Raw genomic sequence first — 22626 nt, forward strand, 5'->3', positions numbered from 1 at the left:
GTTTCTCACTATTTTTATTAAATAAGATTATTTGATTATTTAACTTTAAACTGATTTTAACTAATAAATAAGTTAAACACACTGCTTTATGTAGGAATGTTCAGGGGATTTGCCTGTCTCTTTGTTACTATTTTCAGGAGCCCTCAAACTAGAGGTCACGGAGATCTTAAGTGGAACTGAAGGACTGAGGACTGGAAACAAGTATTTTTATTAATATTTTTATAAGTTAAGTGGCATTTAAAGGCTTAACTAGAGTAATTAGGTTAACTAGGCAGGTTAGGGTAATTAGTTATTGTACAACGATGGTTTGTTCTGTAGACTATCGGGAAAAAAAATAGCTTAAAGGGGCTAATAATATTGACCTTAAAATAGTGTTTAAAAAATTAAAAACTGCTTTTATTCTTGCCGAAATAAAACAAATCAGACTTTCTCCAGAAGAAAAAATATTATCAGACACACTGTGAACATTTCCTGAATCTGTTCAACATCATTTGGGAAATATTAAAAAAAGAAAAAAAAATTAAAGGGGGGCGAATAATTCTGACTTCAACTGTGTATATCTGTAAACATCTCAAAAAAGGTGTTTTGGCGTTTCGTGACCCTTTAAGGGGGCTAATAATATTAACCCTAAAATAATAAAAATAAATAAATAAATAAAACAAATGAGACATTCTTCAGAAGAAAAAAATATTATCAGACATACTGTGAAAAATTCCAGAATCTGTTCAACATCAGTTTGGAAATATTTGAAAAAAAGAAATAAATAAATTCACAAGAGGGGTGAATATTTCAACTGTATGTGTGTATGTGCAACAGCCAGATGCAACAGCCTTCCCAACACATGAAGTGATCAGCTGTAAACCGGCCCAACATCAAAGTCTGGCATCGTCTACCTGCCCTACCCTAATAGAGATAACAAAAAACTCGAGAAGACTAGTGTAAAATACACACTTAAACACTAATAATTAAAGTAATTTTAAAAGGAAGTTACAAAAAAAACCCACAAAATACAAATGATGAGGTTTATTTCCTCTTACCCTGTCTGATGTTCTCTTCACTCTGACCAACATACATGTTGATGAGTTCGGGACCCTTCACACTGAAAACAAACACGACACAATGAGATTTATTGCAGATCTCTAAACACTTATAGTAGATTGCAATATGAACCCAATTTCACCAGAAAAACTCTATTCAGAGAGAATTAATCATATTACACAGGGATAGTATCAATATATCAAGCATGCATATATCAAACAACATGTAATATATCAAACATGCATAGTCAAATCCACAGGCAAAATAATGTAGCTAATTCTACTACAATCTAACCACTATATAGACTACATGGTATTAATAATTAAACAGAATTAATCTTTATTAAAGCTGCAACCCTTATTATTTCTTGAGCCTGCACGGTTTAATGAAATGCTCACACGGCCTTAAACACAGCATGTGACTTACGGGGGGGTTTGAGCCCATAACTAACGCTTCATCCCCCCCTAAAAGACATCAAAACAAGATTTCTGTGTGGTCAACCCTTTAATAGCGAGAAATAGCTTACTCTGATCTAGATCTTAAATGACAATGCTAATAATTATAATAATAGATCATACAAGTATACATTTGTCCACCCCTATAATGGATCATACCATTGCGAGTGCATGACCTTGCCCAGCAGGCTATGCAGGACAAGTGTTTAAACGACACTATGTAAGACTCTTTTCTTGTAAAATAAGTGTTTGTGTCCACATTTAATCTTAAATTTATTTAATTAAAGTAAATTTAGAAGCATATTTAAAAAAAAAAAAAAACTCATGTGCATGCAATCTCTCATGGTCATCCTTTTATTGGTGCAGGAATGCAAACTAGTGACAGGCGATGTATAATTCACACACTGCTTAAAAGCACACAGTACAAATTAAACCAAAGCCAATCATGTTGATTTTGTTAGCTCACATTTCTAGTTTCATCTGTGCATGTCATTAGGAAAACAAACAGTTTGCTCTTTTAACTTTAATCGAAATCAGAAAATACACCTGTTTGTTTCCAGTTAAATACTCAGATTAGATGAGTCTGAGGTATTGGGCGGGGCTAACACACTTAACCACGCCCCTTCAGCTGTCAGTTTAAACAACAAACAAAATGGTGAGCTCGAGGAGTCTGCTAGGTCAGTGGTTCTCAAACTGTGGTACGTCTACCACTAGTGGTACGCAGGCTTTCTTCTAGTGGTACGTGGAGGAGTCGCTGAATAATTTAAGTTAAAAAAAAATGGACACACTTTAACCCTTTGACTTTTAACCCTTTCAGTAAATTGACTCTAATAGGCTAAACCTTTTATTTTTTAATTTTCTAATGTTTGTTATGTATTCCATCAAAGCTAATCTCCTCCCCATATTTGTAATGGTTTTCGGGGGCTTATTCTGTATTTTTATATCCCAATGTCGACAGGTATGGTTTAATGACTTGCTTTTGTGACACACAAAGCCTATAACACGCAGTAGGCAGATCTAATTTCTAAATTAAATATGTAAATCCAAGTCATAGATTTAAAGCTAATGTTTAGATTTCAAAGATATACAAATAAGTCACATGCAACATCTATTTCAAATCTTTTCAATAACATTTTATATTAATATGATCAGAAATAGCTTTTATTAATGAGGTCCAAGGAAAAATTCAGGTTTTTATAAATAGTCTACTATATTTCACATTTAAGTACAGCAGTTTTCTTTTTACTTTAAGAACATTTCTAGTTAACTTTTAGAAGCACATTTTAATTTAAACACTATTTATTTATTTTTTAACTGTAGGCACAGGGCAGTGTTAATGTTCAAGCTATTTTTTATGTTAAAAGTGGCTGACAATAATAAATATTCTTAATATTAGAAATTTATCTGCCTCATTTTAGAACTGTACAGAGCTTTAGCTGCTTAATTAGGCCGACTACGATACTGTATTTCAATACAGGTCATTGTGGTGGTACTTGGAGAGACTATTTTTTCTGAGGTGGTGCTTGGTGAAAAAAGTTTGAGAACCACTGTGTTAGGCTATAATAACTCTCTACTACAGCCAATCAGCTTGCAGTAGAAAAAACAAGCCACACCCACTGTTTTAATATTCAGTTTCTCTGCGTCACAACACAAAAAACAAACACAGCTTCTGGTTCATGCGGACTTTGTATGGATCAATGTTCTGATCTGTGGCTCAAACACACGACACTGACCATCCTGTGATGTGATTATTATGGATGTTGATGCTATTTGTTTTCAAATATTTCCCAAATGATGTTGAATAGATTCAGGAAATTTTCACAGTATTTCCTATAATATTTTTTCTTCTGGAGAAAGTCCTATTTGTTTTATTTCGGCTGGAATAAAAGCAGTTTTTAATAGTTTTAAACCTATTTTAAGGTCAATATTATTAACCCCTTTTAAGCTATATGTTTTAATAGTCTACAGCAGGGGTGTCAAACTCAATTCCTGGAGGGCCGAAGCCCTGCACAGTTTAGTTCCAACCCTGCTCCAACACACTTACCTGTAGGTTTCAAACAAGCCTGAAGGACTCAATTAGTTTGATCAGGTGTGTTTAATTAGGGTTGGAACTAAACTGTGCAGAGCTGCGGCCCTCCAGGAACTGAGTTTGACTCCTGTGATCTACAGAATAAACCACTGTTATACAATGACTTGCCTAATTACCCAAACTTTACCCTAATTACCCTAGTTAAGCCTTTAAACGTCAATTTAAGCTGAATACTAGTAATTATGCTAGTCTAATATTATTTACTGCCATCATAGCAAAGAGAAAATAAATCAGTTATTAGAAATAAATATTAAAATTATTATGATTAGAAATGTGTTGAACAAAATCGGCCCTCTGTTTAACAAAAACTGAGGGAAAATATACAGGGGGGCTAATAATTCTGACTCAAACATTAGGCAGGGGTTACCTGAGGAAGGTCATGGTGCATTCAGTGGCCACAGCTTTGGCCAGCAGGGTTTTCCCGGTGCCTGGCGGCCCGTAGAGCAGGAGTCCGGAGCGCCGCAGGCCCAGCGACAGCAGCTCCGGATGCTCCAGGGGAAGCTGAATGGTGTCCAGGATCTCCTTCTTCACCTGTTGGAGACCGCCGACGTCCTGCCAGCTTACCGCCGGGATCTGAGTGAAGAGAACACAACATCAGCCATTAAATCAACATTTACTCTTCTTATTTTAATATCTATATAGCAGTGCTTGTTATAAACCATGAATCTGAGCACTTCATTCATTTATAAAACTTTATTCATTTATAACAACTTTAGGGTTGGTCTATTAGTCATTTAGGGTGGGGTTATCAGTCATTTAGGGTGGAGCTATCAGTCATTTAGGGTGGAGCTATTAGTCTTTTAGGGTTGGTCTATCAGTCATTTAGGGTGGAGCTATCAGTAATTTAGGGTGGAGCTATCAGTCATTTAGGGTGGAGCTATCAGTCATTTAGGGTGGAGCTATCAGTCTTTTAGGGTGGGGCTATCAGTCATTTAGGGTGGAGCTATCAGTCATTTAGGGTGGAGCTATCAGTCATTTAGGGTGGGGCTATCAGTCTTTTAGGGTGGGGCTATCAGTCTTTTAGGGTGGAGCTATCAGTAATTTAGGGTGGAACTATTAGTCATTTAGGGCGGGGCTATCAGTCTTTTAGGATGGGGCTATCAGTCTTTTAGGGTGGAGCTATCAGTAATTTAGGGTGGAACTATTAGTCATTTAGGGCGGGGCTATCAGTCTTTTAGGATGGGTATATCAGTCTATTCGGGTGGAGCTATCAGTCATTTAATGCGGACCTATCAGTCATTTAGAGCAGGGCTATCAGTCATTAAGGGTGGGTATATTAGGAATTTAGAGTGGAGCTATTTTGTATTAAGGGCGGGGCTGTTAGTCATTTAGGGTGAAGCTGTAAGTAATTTTGGGCTGGACTTCCATTAATTTAGAGAGGGGTTATAAGTTATTAGGGCGGAGCTACCAGTCAATTAGGGCGGGGTAATGAATTATTCACCGTGGGCCCATCAGTCATTTAGATTGAGTCTATTAGTCATTTAAGGGCGGGGCTATCAGTCATTTAGGGCTGGGCTACCAGTCATTTTGGGCGGGTCTATTAGTCATTTAGGGTGGAACTATTAGTCATTTAGGGTGAAGCTATAAGTAATTTTGGGCGGAGCTATCAGTAATTTAGAGAGGGGCTACAATTTATTTAGGGCGGAACTATCAGTCAATTATGGCAGGGCTATGAGTCACATAGGGTGGGGCTATCAGTCATTTAGGGAGGGTCTATCAGTCATATAGGGCAGGGCTATCAGTCATTTAGGGCGGGGCTATCTGTCATTTAGGGCGGGGCTATCAGTCATTTAGGGCGGGGCTATCAGTCATTCAGGGCAGGGCTATCAGTCATTTAGGGCAGGGCTATCTGTCATTTAGGATGGAGCTATTAGTACTTAAGGGATGGGATATTTGTAATTTATGACAATGCTAATAGTACTTTTTGGCAGGGCTATCAGTCCTTTAGTAAGGGACTATACTAGAAAGCATTTGAATGGTCAGAAATATGAGGTGACATAAAAAATATTTATACATTCACTTATTTAGGCGGAAGTGACAAACTGCAACCTTTGGATGTTTGTCATCTTCTACTGATACAAACATGGACACATCAAAAGTTTGCAGTCTGTCACTTCTGCCTAATCGGATCAACAATTTTTTTGCCGTCACCTCATACTTTAGTTTCTAATCAAATCTTCTAGCCAATCAAATGCTCTCTAGTGTCTGACATGCCCCGCCCCTTCTTCTTATTGGCTGCTCATTTGATGCGCTTGAGCTTAACCACTCTCAATGGCAAAGCTGTGAGAAAAACTAAACACTCTTGGCTGTTTTTAAACGGGAGGAGCTACTCTATGCCCCGCCCACTCTTCATGCTTCAGTTGAGATTACGCCAAACATCGTTAAAAAAAACACACATTTTAAAGCACTTCGCAGGACCTTTAAGTCTGTTATATTTTGTTATATTTGTCTGATTGTCTATTCTCTGTCTTCTGCGTAAAACATGTCAATAAAAGCAGGGTAACCGTACTTTAGGTGCTCCAATAGCTTGTGAATGCGCCTCCTGCAGGACGTCCAGCGCTGCGCTGAAGTCCTCAGAGGTAACACTGACCCCAGAAACACACAGATCCTCCTCCTCCTGTTCACTCACTGCTTCTGGAAAACTACCAAACACAACATTCACTTCTCATCCACACTACAGAAAACCAGAGCACATCACACCTGTCCTCAGGTCTCTACACTGGCTCCTAGTCACATTCAGGATAGATTTGAAAGTATTACTACTTGTCTATGAATCACTAAGGGTGCTTTCACACTGGTCTGCACGCAGGTTCATTTGACGTCATAGTACGGTTCGTTTAGCTAGTGTGAAGTCTTCTGAACTTTAGTGTGCACCCGTAAACCGTACCCGAGTCCGCCTGAAAGAGGTGGTCTGGGGTAGGGTTCATGCGAACTCTGGTACGGTTTACTTCTGATGTGAATGCAATCGTACCAACTATTGGAAGTGAACCACCGACTGTACAACAAACTATTGTTTTCATAACGTTCGTTCGTTCGTCCGTGTGTGTGTGTGTGTGCAGGGCCGGAGCAAGCTGAACTGCCGCTCTAGGCAAAGGACAATCACGCCGCCCTCAACCCGAAAGTGACCGGTTATCAAAGTGAATAGCGGGGGGGGGAGGGGTGGGGGGAGTGAGGTGTTGCGGACGCTGCCCTCTCTATCCTGCCGCCCTAGGCGCGGATATAACTGAGGATGCGGGTGGTGAGGGAGGTGTCGCGGACATAACCAACGACGCGGGTGGTAAGGGAGGTGTCGCAGACGCCGCCCTCTCTATACTGACGCCCTAGGCGGCCGCCTAGGTCGCCTTTATGGACGCGCCGGCCCTGTGTTCGGATGCTGCCCTCTCTATTCTGCTGCCCTAGGCGGCTGCCTAGGTCGCCTTTATGGACTCACCGGCCCTGTATTCGGATGCTGCCCTCTCTATTCTGCTGCCCTAGGCGGTTGCCTAGGTCGCCTTTATGGACGCGCCGGCCCTGTGTTCGGATGCCGCCCTCTTTATTTTGCTGCCCTAGGCGGCTGCCTAGGTCACCTCTATGGACGCGCCAGCCCTGTGTGTGTCACTTATCGTACCTTGGTGACAAGTGGGACTGAGACTGACAGCTTCTGCAGACACTGTGTGATGTTCTGAATGTTTATAATATGTTTGGGGCAGATAGATGCGAGTCGCTTTCTGTACATCCAAAATAAGGGTTCAGTAAAAGCAGAATGACCGCGTTGTGCGGACGTCTTTCCATTCCGGCGCTTGCTTTCGCGACCGTCACCTAACAACGGCCGTAAACAAAACAGCAGCTCGATGACACAAGCATACCGGGGTTCAGAAGGAAAAAAAAACAGTGTGAACACAAACCAACCGGGTGGCAAGGGGGGGGACAATTGAACTTGGGTACAGTCCTGGTAATTGAACCAAGTGTGAAAGCACCCTAAATGACCTAGGAGCTCAATACATTACAGATCCCTCAGATCTTTAGGATCAAGTAAAGTAGAAACCCCAAGAGTTCAGTGAAAGCAATGATCTGAGTCCTCATGTAGAAAGACTTGAGTTGAATTAATACTAAAACAATGCGTACAGACAAAGCTGTAAATGTGCGTACGCAGTAAAAAATACCGATGTATGAAACACTGCGTACGCGGAATCCCACGCTTATTCTCTTTGTACATCAGAATGAACGTGAAACTACCTCCTGCCCCTAATACATATTCTTTTTTTTTGTAAGATTTATTTTTGGCCTTTTTGCCTTTATTATTAGATAGGACAGTATTGAGACAGGAAGCGAAGTGGGAGAGAGAAAGAGGGGGTAGGGTAGGGAAATGTCATCGAGCTGGGATTCGAACTCGCGACGCCCTGATGTGCTATTGCACCATATGTCAGCACGCTAGGCACTAGGCTATTGCGCCGACCCTAATACATATTCTAATGACTCCACTTGGGCAAAACCAAATGAAAAAGCGACGGTAAAAGCAAGCAAGAAGAGAAACTTGACAGAATGTGAACTGGAGGTGCTCCTATCAGAGGTAGACCGCTAAGGTAGAACTTGGCCAATGTGCTTTCTCCTTTTATGCTCCAAGGGCTTGGAATGAGCTGCAAAATCAGCTTCATCTAAATCAGCTTCATCTTGACACTCTTTTTCACTTATCTTCTGCACAACGTCTTAATTGCTTTTATAATCTGATCTTTTTATGATTGGTGATTTTGTATATTTGTTTTATTTTTATGTGAAACTTTATGTGCTGTCTGCCGTCTTGACCAGGTCTCACTAGTAGAAGAGACAGTGCTGTCTCAATGTGATCTCCTGGCTAATTAAAGGAAACCATAATAATAATAAAATAGACTTAAAGATGTGCCTTACTGAAGCCAGCGGTGTGAGTAGAGCAGGAACAAACACTTACTACGTCTCCACAAGTCTCCTGTGAGCAGCTTTTCCAGCATTGGTCAGAAGTGCGCACAGATCTCCTAAAACAAATCCCTATAGAAACACAAACACAAACACAAACACACACACACACACCTTAATTATATAATGTGACAAAGTGGTATTTTTCAATTTCAGAAAGTTAGTTTTTTAATTTTTCCCCATTCTTTATAGTAATATGCTCCGATTAAACATCTACGAAGAAAAAAAAATAGGTGGGAGAAAAAAAAAAACGAGTGACGGGTAAACATATATCATATATATAACATGTATGTATCAGTGAATGAGCGCTGACTCCCAGATCAGCTGTACACCCTGTAAGACTTGAAATGCATTCATTCATTTTCTTGTCGGTTTAGTCCCTTTATTAATCCGGGGTCGCCACAGCGGAATGAACCGCCAACTTATCCAGCAAGTTTTTACGCAGCGGATGCCCTTCCAGCTGCAACCCATCTCTGGAAAACATCCACACACACATTCACACACACTCATACACTATGGACAATTTAGCCTACCCAATTCACCTGTACCGCATGTGTTTGGACTGTGGGGGAAACCGGAGCACCCGGAGGAAACCCATGCGAACGCAGAGAGAACACGCAAACTCCACACAGAAACGCCAACTGACCCAGCCGAGGATCGAACCAGCGACCTTCTTGCTGTGAGACTTGCTTGTTCTACCCACTGCGCCACCCCGTCGCCTTGCTTTTATATTGACAATACAATAATAAGACGAAACAGATGGATTGAAGTAAATATATTAATTAATACGCATCAGACTCAGTGTGTAAGGTGTGTATGTGATGAATATCTTGCATATGATCACAACAAAGAAATTTCGGACATCAGTGTGCAAAGACTTTAAAGGTGTGATGTCATTTCCAGTTTTGACTTCAGAGAAAATGAAGCTAATGGACGACTGAACATGCACAAATGAGATGATCTCACAGCGGTCTGTTTGGCTATCCTGCCCAGATTGACGTCTTTCCCCAACAGCAGGTCCTCGCTGAGGCTGGAGAGCACCGTCCTCCGCTGGTCCTCCGACAGGCTCTCTATCGCCACCTGGTGGACAAATGCCGCCATCACATCTGAGGGTAACTCGTGCTGGCTGCTCACCGACCCAACCACCACCACACTGCAGAACAAGGCAAGGACATTTAAAGGCACGGTTCAACCCAACGTCAACATTTTCTCACTATTTACTCACCCAAACCAAACTCTGAAAACACAAGAAGATCTTTTGAAAAATGTTGAAAACCTGTAACCATTGACTTCTACAGTTTTTGTTTGACCTACAATGGAAGTCAATGCAGGTTTGTAGCAGGTAGTCCCTTTAAGCCAGGGATGTCAAACTTAGTTATTGGAGGGCTGCAGCCCTCAGTTTAGTTCCAACACTAATTAATCACACCTGATCAAACTAATTGAGTTCTTCGGGTAATGCTGTGTTCCCACCAGACGCGGAACGAGCGGATAAATCGCGATATTCGCGTGTAAATAGACGCGTGAACATTTGAGTTTACTCGCTTCATTCGCGCGTGAAATAATCCACTTTATTTGCGCGTCAAATTTACTTCACAACAAACGCAGATTGGCGTGATGGGCAGGGCTTCTGTCTTCCCAGTCACTCTAGCTTCGTTGCTAAATGGCTAACATGGATTTTATGCGCAAAACGCTCAATTCCCGTCGCTTCAGTCGCGCATTTCATGCCGCAGGATGTCTATTTCCGCTTTTGTATTGACTTAATATGTAAATCACTCACGCTTGACGCTTCTTCCTGCGTCTGGTGTGAACATCAAGCCTGGTTTATACTTCTGCGCTGATTGATTGAGGTGTAGCTGTGTATTCATCCTTCGGCGCGACGTTTCTGTTGCTCTGCAATACACTTCCGAAACACTAGTTGGTAGTGAGGTGTTTACGTTCCTCTGTGTCGAGTTTCTTCGCTGGTGTTTTGTTTTTTCTGAACGCTTCCTTAATGTACAAGTGGCTCAAACGCGCTCATTTTGAGGCAGGAACCGGCAGACGTGCAACAACTTTAACCATGAGGTAAACACAAAACAAAACTTTCCATCCGGAGCTCCTTAACGGGACTCCACACTTGTAAACAATCGCTCCAACGGACTCGTGCGGCTCTCGGTCCCGCCCACACTTGTCAGCGCTACCAAGCCAACCAATCACAGAGCTTGCGCTATGCGTCGTTGCGATGTCTAGTTAAATTTTGGCCCGTTTCCACTAAGTAGTACGGTACGGTTCAGTTTGGTACGCTTTTATGGCCATTTCCACTGTCAAAAGGTGTACCGAACAGTACCGTACCACTTTTTCGGCACACTTTTGAAAGGGTACCAAACACGAGAAAGGGTACTAAAAGGCGGAGCTTGATGCGCAGCTGAACGCAATTGGTTTACAGAGATACGTCATTCGATTACGCAACAAGCCAGAATTAAATCAGAAGAGCCGCCATGTTTAAAACACACAGCCGAGAGATTGTTGTAAATACTCGCGCTCGCCTCCCTCGCGACAGCGCATATGAGATAAATGACGTTAGTATAGAATAACCGGTTATGATTATTACTGAACCAATACCGAATTGACTGCTACTGGGTGTATGATAGAGCACAATGTGTGCCATTCTTCAAAGTATCTTCCATTGTACGACAGAAGAAAGAAGCTCGTGAAGGTTTTGAATAAGTGAAGGGTGAGTAACTAAACAATTTTTGGGTGAACTATCCCTTTAAAATGTTCATCATTTAGGTTTGGTGGTCAGCTTTATTAGTTTTACATGCATCCAATGTCAAAAAAAACTGATTTATTTTCTCTTAATATACTTTAACCATCACCTCATTGTTCAAAGAGTTTCTTTATAGGATCGGTTCATTCCAAACCGTGCCTTGCATGATGCAAATATGGATCTGCATACATTTGTCATGGAAATTAAATAAGTCCTGACGTCTCATGACTTTCTTTTTTTATTAATAACACCCTAAAGTCTTCGCAGCCCATTTACATTCATAAAGAGCTGCATTACACACTGCATGAAAGATAGAGGAGGAGAGGTAAAGGAGAGTGGGCCTTACAAACCACCTGTAGAAAACACACTCTATACAATCATTCATTTTCCTTTGGCTGAGTTCCTTATTTATCAGGGGTTGCCACAGCGGAATGAACTGCCAACTATGCTAGCAATGTTTTACCCGGGAGATGCCCTTCCAGCTGCAACCCAATATTGGGAAACACCCACACACTCATACACTACGGCCAATTTAGTACATCAATTCCCCAATAGCACATGTGTTTGGATTGTGGCACCTGGAGGAAACCCACGCCAACACGGGGAGAACATGCAAACTCCACACAGAAAAACCAACTGACCTAGCTGAGACTCAAACCAGCGACTTTCTTGCTGTGAGGGCACAGTGCTAACCACCGAGCCACCGTGCCGCCCACTAAATGAAAGTGTTTTTCCATGACATTATCTCTATAAGATCTGCGTTTGCGTGGACTCTGCAGTTGTTGGCACCTCACCTGGTATGAACAGCTGCAATGAGCTGGCAGAGGGTGGCAGCGACCCTGCAGTCGGTCTCAGCGCCGTCTCGTGACTGGCCGAGCAGCTGCAGGTTTCTTAGCAACAGAAGACACGGGTGATGGAGCTCCGCCCTCTCAAAGACAGACTTGATCTTAGCCTCGCTGGCAGCTGCGGTGTCGGCACACAGAGTCACACAGTCCACCTGCACACACAGCATCTTTGAAAATCCACTCGTATGATAGCTAGTGCTGGGCTAAGATTAATCGCAATCTAAATTAGAGTTTGTATATACATAAGATGAAGTGGGGGAAATGAGTATTGAACACGTCACCATTTTTCAGATGCCGTTGGCTTGAAATTTCACCAGATGTTTGTAACAACAACAAAAATCCATATATGAAAAGAAATCAAAACTTATTAGTTTATAAATAAAGTTTTGTGTAATGAAATGACAAACGTAAAATCTATTGAACACATGAAGAAAGGAAGGTGCCAAAAGACATGGAAAGCCCAGACAGCAGCTGAAATCTCTCAGTAGTTCTTCAGCAACGTAGTAGTTCTTTCAGGGAAAGAAAATCAAGCTGTAGAATGGCCCAGCCAATTACCTGACCTGAATCTAATAGAGAATACAAGATAAAAGCTGAGATTTAATAGACGAGACCCAAAGAACCATCAGGATTTTGAATCTGTGTTGGCGTTTGTGAAAAATTCACACTTGAGTAATGCATGTGCCTTCATTCCCCATATGAGAGGCGTCTTTAAAAAAAACTTTTATATACAGTATTAAATGCATTCCAGTAGTTCAGTACTAGTATTATTTCATTGCTATTACACAGAACTCACTTTTGTTTTGTTTTATTTTGTTTTCATGTTTGTATTGTTTTAGTTTACCAAAATCTGCTTCAATCCTATGTCTACAGCTCCTTAAGAAATATTATTCCCAGGACAAAACATGACATGTTCAATACTCAATTCCCTCACTGTATGTGTGTTTACTGTCTATATGTATTATGTTAGGGATAAAGTACATCCAGGAGGTTGTTATCTCAGAATAAAGCCGCACTGGTTTATTAGTAGCTTTTGTATATGACAGAGGGGTCTATGCTGCAAAAACAAGCTTCTGGATGTACTTTATACCACTTATTACATGGCTACTTGCCGCAGAAAATAAAAATTAGACACAAAACATCCTTCTGTGCAGTAATAGTATATAGAGTCATTAATTAAATGCAAAGCTGACAGACTGATGGAGTATACACTAACCTGAGCATTATTCAGACACTAGATGGAGACAAACAGTCAACAAAACAAAGCTGACAGACACTAAAACAGCTGATGGATCAGGATCTTAATGTTGTTACTGTAGTTAATAATTTTAAATTAATTTAGTTATAAACTGGAAAACTACATTAAGGGTAGGCACTATCCTTGTAAATAAACTGCATAGTTGCAATCTAAACAACTACATTCTCAACTAAAATAGCCTTAAAAGTACATTATGTTGCCTAACAGCAATAATATTTGTCAAACTGTAGTGTCTCTCTGCTTGTATGTGGGCGTGGTAATACGTAAAGGTGAAGAGGCCTTTGTGTGATGTTACTGGCAAAATATCTCACGGCTATCAGCCAATCAGATTCAAGAATTCAAGAACCAGACAGAACTATAAATATTTATATATATGTATACACACACACACACACATATATATATATATATATATATATATATATATATATACATATATATATATATATATATATATATATATATATATATATATATATATATATATATATATATATATATATATATATATATATATATATATATATATATATGAATACAGGAAAAATCAAAGAGAAATAAATGATGGTTCACCTTAATCAGATGCAGATGTAGCCTCCTGCTAACCGCTCTCACCGCAGTGAATTTACCACTGCCATTTGGACCCATCAGAAGAATCGAACAGCCTCTTTTTAAAATTAAAGTGCTGCAACAAAACAAATGTTAAATGTCTATTAAAAATGAACAATCCTTGATGGTTTCCAGTTACATGACCTGTGTGGGTAAAAAAAAACCAATTAGCCAAAAAGGAGTGTTTTAGTGTCCAATCCTGCTTCAGTATTAAGAATTGTGAAATTGAATGATCTTTGAAATGAACAGGTGTATTCTCTACCATAGGGCCCGTTTCCACTGAGTGCTACGGTACGGTTTGGTACGTTTTTATGGCCATTTCCACTGTCAAAGGGTACCTAAAAGTGAACTGTACCGTACCATTTTTTTGGTTTCCCTTTGCAAAGGATGCCTAGCACGAAAAATAGGCTACCAACAGGAGGAGCTAGACGCGCAGCTGAACGCAATTGGTTTACAGAGATCACTCGCTGAAATAAGAGAATTAAAACAAAGGAAGCGCTATTTAAAAACACAGCTGAGACATCACACCATAATAATAATACATATATATTTATATGAAGAGCTTCGTTGCAAAATGAGATACATCCATTATGAGAAATGTTGGTTATTTGACATCATTATTTAAGACATCAACAGTCAAGTTCATTCACAATTTTTATGCATTAAACTATTACTTGAGCTCAGTGTAGTCCAGGAACACATTATTCTTCAAATGCAGGCTATTTTTAATTTAATTTTATGTCCATAAATAGTTAATAAATAAGTCAAAAACCATGCAAAAATGCAATATATTATCTTAACATTGTCAAACATCCTAAATTGGTAAAAAAAAAAAACAATACATCATAAATATATGGACCAGTATATACAAATACTGATTAATAACAATCAGATTCTGAGTTAGCTTTGGTAATCTCATATAAGAGAGATATGCTTCTAGATATTTATTGGGGAAACCCAGATTTCCTGGGGCCCTAAGCGGGCGCTTACCTCACTTATTGGTTAAATCCGCCCTTTACTACATGTGCTGGTGAAGATTAAAGATACAGATGAGAGGTTTGCACTGATTGTATGCTATATTTCCTGTTGGTTTTGAACCTAAATAAGGACTAAATGTCTGCTGTGTGTAGTTTATCTGTAGTTGCTATCATATCGGAGACTGTAACGGGCTGTATGTGTTCATATATGCTGCATTTCTTTATTTATTTTATATAATCGCAGACTTTACAGTAGGATATTTCGTATTTTATCATTGATCTGCAGATATATTCAACTCATGTTGATAGAAAGGTTAGTAATGAACATTTATACACAGTATTTATGTGTGTAAAGCGTCTATTTTGTGAGAAGTGCTTCTCATATGATGTGTGAACAACCCGTACGGCTTATCTGTGACATTTCCTTGAGTAAAAATGACGTCCACGTCGTACCCTTTAGGCAGTGGAAACACAAGCCTGATGAAGGTGACCCGTGCTGTACCATACTATACCTCTCAGTGGAAAACGAGCCATTATTTACAAGAGGAAAAACCTTTAGGACATACGGCCATTTCAAATAATTATGATTAAGATTATGACCAAAATAACCGCGCAGCCCTAGTTTTGTGCAGAAGGCCTGTGAGCACCTTATTGATAGTAAAAGCACAGTACAGACCTTTCGTTGAGGTGAGGCTGGATGATGGTGATCAGTTTTTCTACAGTGCTGGAGAGACCAGGAGGACTGAGACTTATCCAGAAAGATGAAGCTTCCGGCAGCACAGAGTATGGGCACAGACTGTGGGCGGAGCCTCCCTGTGGACAACCAATCACAGCTTGAATGCTTAGTTGAGGACTGAATTATTGGACCTCCTGCATTAAAAGCCCAATATTCTCCCTCAACTCCTGTTTAAGGGAGAGACGATTTTCTAATCATAATAGTGTTAATAACTCATCTCTAATAACTGATTTACTTTCTCTTTGCCATGATGACAGTAAATAATATCAGACTTGATATTCTTCAAGATGCTAATATTCAGCTTAAAGTGACATTTAAAGGCTTAACTAGGGTAATTAGGGTAAAGTTAGAGTAATTAGGCAAGTCAGTGTATCACAGTGGTTTGTTCTGTAGACTAGAGATGCGCGGTTGGCGGTTATAGCCGCGGACTCCGCGGATAAACCGCGGATCGGGCGGATGACGTTACGAAAAAATAATATTTTAATTAAATTCGGGCGGGTGGCGGGCGGTTGTACTGTTTTTATATTCATAGCTGGCGCACCAACGAAAAAGCCTAGGTCTGACTTCACAGAATGGGAGGAGGAATCGGATACACTAATTCTGGATGAAGTACAGAAGTATTCCTCTACAAACTTCCGTATAGACGGATCAGCAGAGGAAAATCTACTTCCTTTTGGGAGAAATAAGGCCAGGCATTCCCACGACTACAGAACCTTTCCAAGAGAATTCTATGCATTTCAGCAACAAGTGCTGCGAGCGAGCGCTCCTTCAGTGCAGCAGGGCGCATTATAGTGGCTATGCAGGCGCTCCCGTCTGAATCCTGACACTGTAGATGCTATTTTATTCCTGCATTGTGCCAAGAAAAAAATCAAACTAGACCTAAAGTCAGGCATATTAAACCAATTAGCCTATGTTATTTAGGCTACACATATGTTCAATATAAACTTTTGAGTTCGGTCAGCTAATAATATTACGTTAAGTAAAAAAATAAAGTGAAATAGGCATTTAGTAGTAGGCTGAATAGCAGCATGTTGAAATGATGTGTCTGCGTTTTCTATTAGACTACAATAAAAAAAGTTGTATAGTACAGTGCGTTTAATTTAGGCTATTTATTTACTTTTGTCCCTGTGCGCCGATTGGAGACTGAGTTCACTGCTGATATTCTGAGAGCTCGGGTGCTTCTCATTTCTTATTTGTGCATCCTCGTTTCCTTTCCTTGCTTTCTTTCCTCGTGTTTCCACCCCACCGGGATAACGGTACGAGGGAAGGACGCAAGGAAAAGACTCAAGGACCGAGGAATCGAATCAAGTGAAAAGACACGTCCTCGTTTTTTTAGCGTAACTTCAAAGCGTCGTCAATTAATGACTTGCACGTTTGGATTAACTGCATGTCTACATTAAAGTCATTCTCTATTCTATAATGATCAATAAAGAAACATTCATTTAATAAAAAAAGGAATAAGCCATTCAAATAAAGAGCCCAATCAGCAGATGGCGGGCGGGTGCGGTTTTAAAAATTGGTCAAAAGTGTTAGTGCGGATGGATGGCGGACGGATGATGAATTTTGTCATGAGGTTGCGGATGAAATAATAGCCCATCCGCGCATCTCTACTGTAGACCATTAAAACAACTATAGCTTAAGGGGGCTAATAATATTGACCTTAAAATAGCTTTAAAAAATTAAAAACTGCTTTTACTCTTGCCAAAATGAGACTTTCTCCAGAAGGAAAAAAATATTATAGGAAATACTGTAAAAAGTTTTCAATTTTCAAAATATTTGAAAAATAAATAAATAATTCACAGTAGGGCCAATGAGTTCAACCATTTAAGTAACACCGTTTAAAAGTTCAAAAAATAAATCAAATGAGTACTGTGAACTTAATCCATTTGAGTAAACGAAGCAATTTAAACACTGTAAAAAGTGATTAGTTACTTAGTGTGAGTAAACAAATTGCCTTAAAAGAAACACGTTGACTTTACAAAAATAATGTAAGTAAACCCATTGTAACTTGAAACTGTTAAGTTGACTTAATTCTTATTATTATGCAAGTTGTATTCACTTTTTTTCCCCTAATAAAAGTAAATCTAATAACTTTTTCCAATACACATTTATTATATATATATATATATATATATATATATATATATATATATATATATATATATATATATATATATATATATATATATATATATATATATATATATATATATGTATATCTATCTATCTATCTATCTATCTATCTATCTATATATATATATATATATATATATATATATATATATATATATATATATATATATATATATATATATATATATAATAAAAGTAGAAAAAATATATATAAAAAAATTAAATATATCTATATTTCTAAATAAATATATATGTATATTATTTTACTTTTTTTTCTACTTTTCCGAATCTAGCAAAATGACAGTAACTAAACTAAATCTGCTCTTTCAGACTCCAGTACGTCTTCTAAATTCAATACAGGCTATAATTGTAGATTTTAAAGACTTAATAAAGCACCAAATATGTAATATTGTAATAACTGCAGTAATTATTTGAAATGAGACGTGCTAAAATAGTTTGTCATTGTAAAAAAGGATTAGTTGACTTTAAAGAGTAAGTATAATATGCATAATTATAAAAATTAAGTCAGCTTAACAGTTTCAAGATACAATGGCTTCACTTACATTATTTTTGTAAAGTCAACGTGTTGCTTTTAAGGCAGTTTGTTTACTCACTTTAAGTAACTTATCACTTTTACAGTGCAAAATAAAACCCAATAAAGGCAGATAACTCAAACCAAGTGAGTACTGTAAACTCAATAAGTTAAGACAACTCAAACCACTTGAGGAAACCGACTGCTACAAGCCATTTGAGTAAAAAAAAACTAATCTATATGAGCACTGTGAACTTACTCCATTTAAGTTAAAGTAATGAGGTATTTTATGAACTCATTACCTTCAACAGTGAGTTCAAAACTCTCTTCAAATGAGTAGAATTATCTTTCAGTCACTTTTGAGTTACCTCCACTCACTTCATTTGATAAAGTGGACTGTTGGGTTTCACAGTGTGAGGAACACATTTAATAATGTTTGTTGTATTGTCTGCAATATAATGCATATCAAAATAAATCTGGAAGTCACTACTCTCTTTTTTATTTGCGTTTTTCATCCTGTGCCAGCTTTTTCTGATTCAGGGTTGTACAATACAACAGAAGATGCCTGACTGACAGTCTTAATATCTCCACGAAAGGTATTTCTCACCATGTATAGCGAAGTGTGACTGGAATCTGCCAGATATGAAGAAGCCTCTTCCTCCTCGCTGGAAAACCCACACGCCTGCTTTACCCTGAAATACAGCACAGGCCACCTGCAAACCACAAAACCTTCATCAACATCAGCCTTTAAAGAAATCTATGCATGGCTGCTGAGTGCTTGACTCTGATTGGCTGGTGTGCATTCTTAGGCGTGCCTTTATTTTCAGATAAATGCACAGTTAGGGCTCTATTTTGACGGTCCATGCGCAGAGCGCAAAACGCAGGGCGCAAACGCTTTCAGGGCGTGTCAGGACGCATTTTTGCTAATTTAAAGACGGGAAAATCCGCTTTGTGCCGTGGCACATGGTCTAAAAGGGTTGAGTTTATTTTCTTAATGAGTTATAGGTGTGTTTTAAGAATAAACCAATCAGAGTCTCATCTCCCATTCCCTTTAAGAGCTAGCTGCGTCACACCAAGAGCACATTCGCTATTTACAGGACGCAAAGTAAGTCTAAGTGGACAAAATGAGCATTTCACAAGCAAACAGTTCACAGTTTATTAACAGAAAACAGTTAAACAGAGCATCTACTGCGTGAGAATGAGAGATAATGGATCACTTTCACTTTCACTCTTGGATAGGGAAACCTTTACACACAGACATCAATTAGCCTATAAATAAATACTTTAGTTTGTTAAGCGCAAATATTCGTTTCAAAACTATTTCTAAATTCAGTTCTAATTTCCAGCAAACGAATAAATGAACAATAATAATGAAGTGTGCTCAAAAACCTGAGTTATATCCTAAAACACATGCTGTGCCCCATATGCTCTAAAACCTGACAGGTGGACAAATCTAAGCTTGTTTTTAATAAAACAAATATAAATATGGATATAATAAATAATACTGCTAATAATAATAACATCATACAGAAGCAAATTGTTATGAATGAACTGAAAAAGCCTCCCGAGATGAAGAAGACATAAAAGCAGTGATTTTTCATATTTATGTCGGCTAGAAAATAATATGTTTTGTAATATTTTAATCCTTTATATTTATATCCTATATCTATTCTTATTATATCCTATATATATCCTTAATATTTAAATGTTTTCATATGTAGAGATATTTGCCTATTGCTCTCTTGTGTGTATTAAGCAGTGTGTAAGCGAGGCACAACTCTGCGCTGGAGTTTAGACCGGGTTAGTTTTGGTCTAATGAAAAATCTATTATAGTTTCTCAAAATAGCGACGCGCCAACGGTCCGCCTCAGAACGCCTTCCTTTTTAGACCAGAACGCTTATGTGCGCACATATGAGCGCTAATGCATTTGCTATTTAAACAGCGTAGCGCAACGCCTCAAAACCACTCTTGCGCCAAGCTGAAACTACCAAAAGACTACTGCGCCACGCCTTGCGCCACACTGCGCCGGGTGTATGATAGCGCCCTTAAAGTCGTTCCGGCAGGTTTTAGGCACATTACAGCATCATATCACTACACTCAATGATTTCAGTCATTTTAGTCAAAAATCACATCAAAACACAACAGAAGGCTTTAGAGGAGAAACTAGTGCTGCACACAGAAGCAGTTTGACAAAAACCTGACAAATGTCTGAAATACAACAATAGTGTGCACTTTTATCTAAAAATTCAACAGCCTGTGGTCAGTTATTTCTGGATTAAAGGGCAGATGAAGGTAAAGCTGCACCTGAGGACGCCTTCAGAGCCGTTCTCCATGAGCTCAGGATGTCCTTGTGTCGGGACGGCCAAAATATTCCCCTGCTGGACAAGCCTGAACACAAACACAACATGGGGGAGATCAGAATAGAGTCACTTGAGTAAATGCTTTGAATAAACATGGGAATCCTGTGGGACTGAAGGTGTTAAATGAACCTGGGTTTGCTGAAGTGTGTGTGAAGGACGCTGCTGAAGAGCCCGAGAGCGCTGTAGTCTGGAGAAATGATGGTTTCGATGTGCAGCTCTTTAGCAAACGGCGGAGATGAACATCTGCATGCGCTGGCGGAGACCTGAGGGTCTGTGTGAGATGAAGCTTTATTCCACCTCTGTGGGACGAGACAGAATAATCAGACATCACTAGACACACAGACAAGAGACAGCGGGTATCTGCTTGCTAAAGTCTGTATATAAAATGACTAAGACAGGGCTCGAAATTAACCTTTTTGCTTGGTAGCACCGGTGCTCCGAACTTTAAAAATATAGGCGCATCAGCCAAAATTTAGCCGCACCTATTAATTATGAGCACCGTTACTACCGGGTTCTCCCGTTTTCACAAGAAAATCGATTTTTTATAGCATAACTGAGTGACCAAAAGATACACGGAGCGCTCACCGGCCCTGCACACACTGGTGGACATGAATGAATCTGTAACGGTATAACTGTGCTGTTCTCACGGGTGCTGTCTGATATTACACTGATGCTTTTGACATATACTGTACCTTATTATATGCATACGTCATGTTAATAGCAATACTTTTCATGAGTAGCGATGTTAGTTTACTCAGTGTAAGCCCGTTTGTGATGGTGTACGTGGTGTTAAATTTGACATATAGCTGCCACTTGCACGGCGGACAGCATCTGGTGATTATATAAAGCATTAAACAGAAGCTGTCGTGCTAGATGTGGCAAACAGTTACCTGAAAACTCCATCCTACAGACTTTTCATAGCGGACTTGAAGCCAACAGAAGTCTTTTATCCACTCTTGGAAAAGTGTAGATGGTGGATTAACATTCAGCACATGATCACTAGTAAGATGTGTCATTATTTGTAACTTTAGATGGTTTCTAAAACTAAATCTGTCAGTGTTATCTTCATTCTCATCTTCAGCGCTTTACAGTTTTTCACTGTAGTAGCTCTCTCTGTCATCCCAAGCCAGAAGGCATTGACTGAGTGATTGACAGCTGATATTTTAGTGCTAGAGCAGTGGTGGGCCAATAAGAAGAGCGCAGAGGCGGGTCAAGCATTACGAACTTGGCTTTGTTTACTTCAGTTGACATGACAATTGTTTTAAACCATTTCTGAGCGCTGCGTTTCGCATTTCAAGTGCGGAGATGCATTCTGCGTGAATGTCTCCCGAATCCGCGCATGTGGTGAACATTTAGCAGTGAAAACTGGTCACAACAATTTTATGCACTCCCAAAAATAATTTAAGGGTCGCATAGATAAAATTTCAGGCGCATATGCTACCAAAATGGTCGGAATTTCGAGCCCTGTAAGATAAAAGAGAAGAAAATGACAACAGCCAATCAGAGTCAGAATATCTGCATATCAGGTTTTCACTCATTCATTGGGCTCTATTCTAATTTTAATGAATTAATAAAGGGACTACGCCGTAAAGAAAATTAATCAATAAATTTAAATACTTTAGATGTAGCATGAACTTGAGCAGCTGTTTCCCCATGCGGTCTCTGTTCCACTGATGCAGTGGTGTTGCTTTTTAAAATATAGCACAAGTGTTTGGACTGTGGGGGAAACCGGAGCACCCGGAGGAAACCCACGCCAACACTGAGAGAACATGCAAACTCCACACATTTACACCAACTGACCCAGCTGGGACTCGAACCAGCGACCTTCTTGCTATGAGGCCACAGTGCTAACCACCGAGCCGCCCAATTCTAAAGTTCCTCACCTTAATTTTGATGGTTTTATTTCCAACAGGCACTGCCATCCC

The 22626-nt window shown here is 39.4% G+C and overlaps 1 protein-coding gene across 3 annotated transcripts in view; it reads right to left on the reverse strand.

Moving 5' to 3' along the window:
- Positions 1–22626, reverse strand: part of pex6 (peroxisomal biogenesis factor 6) — a 40595-nt gene that overhangs the window by 11588 nt on the left and 6381 nt on the right. For 2 of the 3 annotated variants that reach the window (XR_015522313.1, XM_087304673.1), the window contains exons 3-14: positions 22585–22626; positions 20831–21000; positions 20646–20729; positions 18949–19054; positions 15617–15753; positions 13928–14039; positions 12049–12251; positions 9478–9664; positions 8507–8583; positions 6092–6224; positions 3950–4155; positions 1038–1099 (exon numbers count right to left, since the gene is read on the reverse strand). The exon at positions 22585–22626 is cut by the window's right edge and continues 186 nt beyond it. Coding sequence is in view for 1 of the 3 variants with exons in the window: in XM_087304673.1 (XP_087160799.1) it covers positions 1038–1099; positions 3950–4155; positions 6092–6224; positions 8507–8583; positions 9478–9664; positions 12049–12251; positions 13928–14039; positions 15617–15753; positions 18949–19054; positions 20646–20729; positions 20831–21000; positions 22585–22626 (1519 nt within the window). In the remaining 2 variants the exon portion in view is untranslated. Of the gene's footprint in view, positions 1–1037; positions 1100–3949; positions 4156–6091; positions 6225–6412; positions 6956–7031; positions 7801–8049; positions 8584–9477; positions 9665–12048; positions 12252–13927; positions 14040–15616; positions 15754–18948; positions 19055–20645; positions 20730–20830; positions 21001–22584 lie in introns of those variants that run through there. The other variant, XR_015522314.1, reaches the window with a different exon arrangement.

Source organism: Danio rerio, chromosome 22 (genome assembly GCF_052040795.2).
Source record: "Danio rerio strain M-AB ecotype USA chromosome 22, GRCz13ab, whole genome shotgun sequence".
Taxonomy (NCBI): Eukaryota; Metazoa; Chordata; class Actinopteri; order Cypriniformes; family Danionidae; genus Danio; species Danio rerio.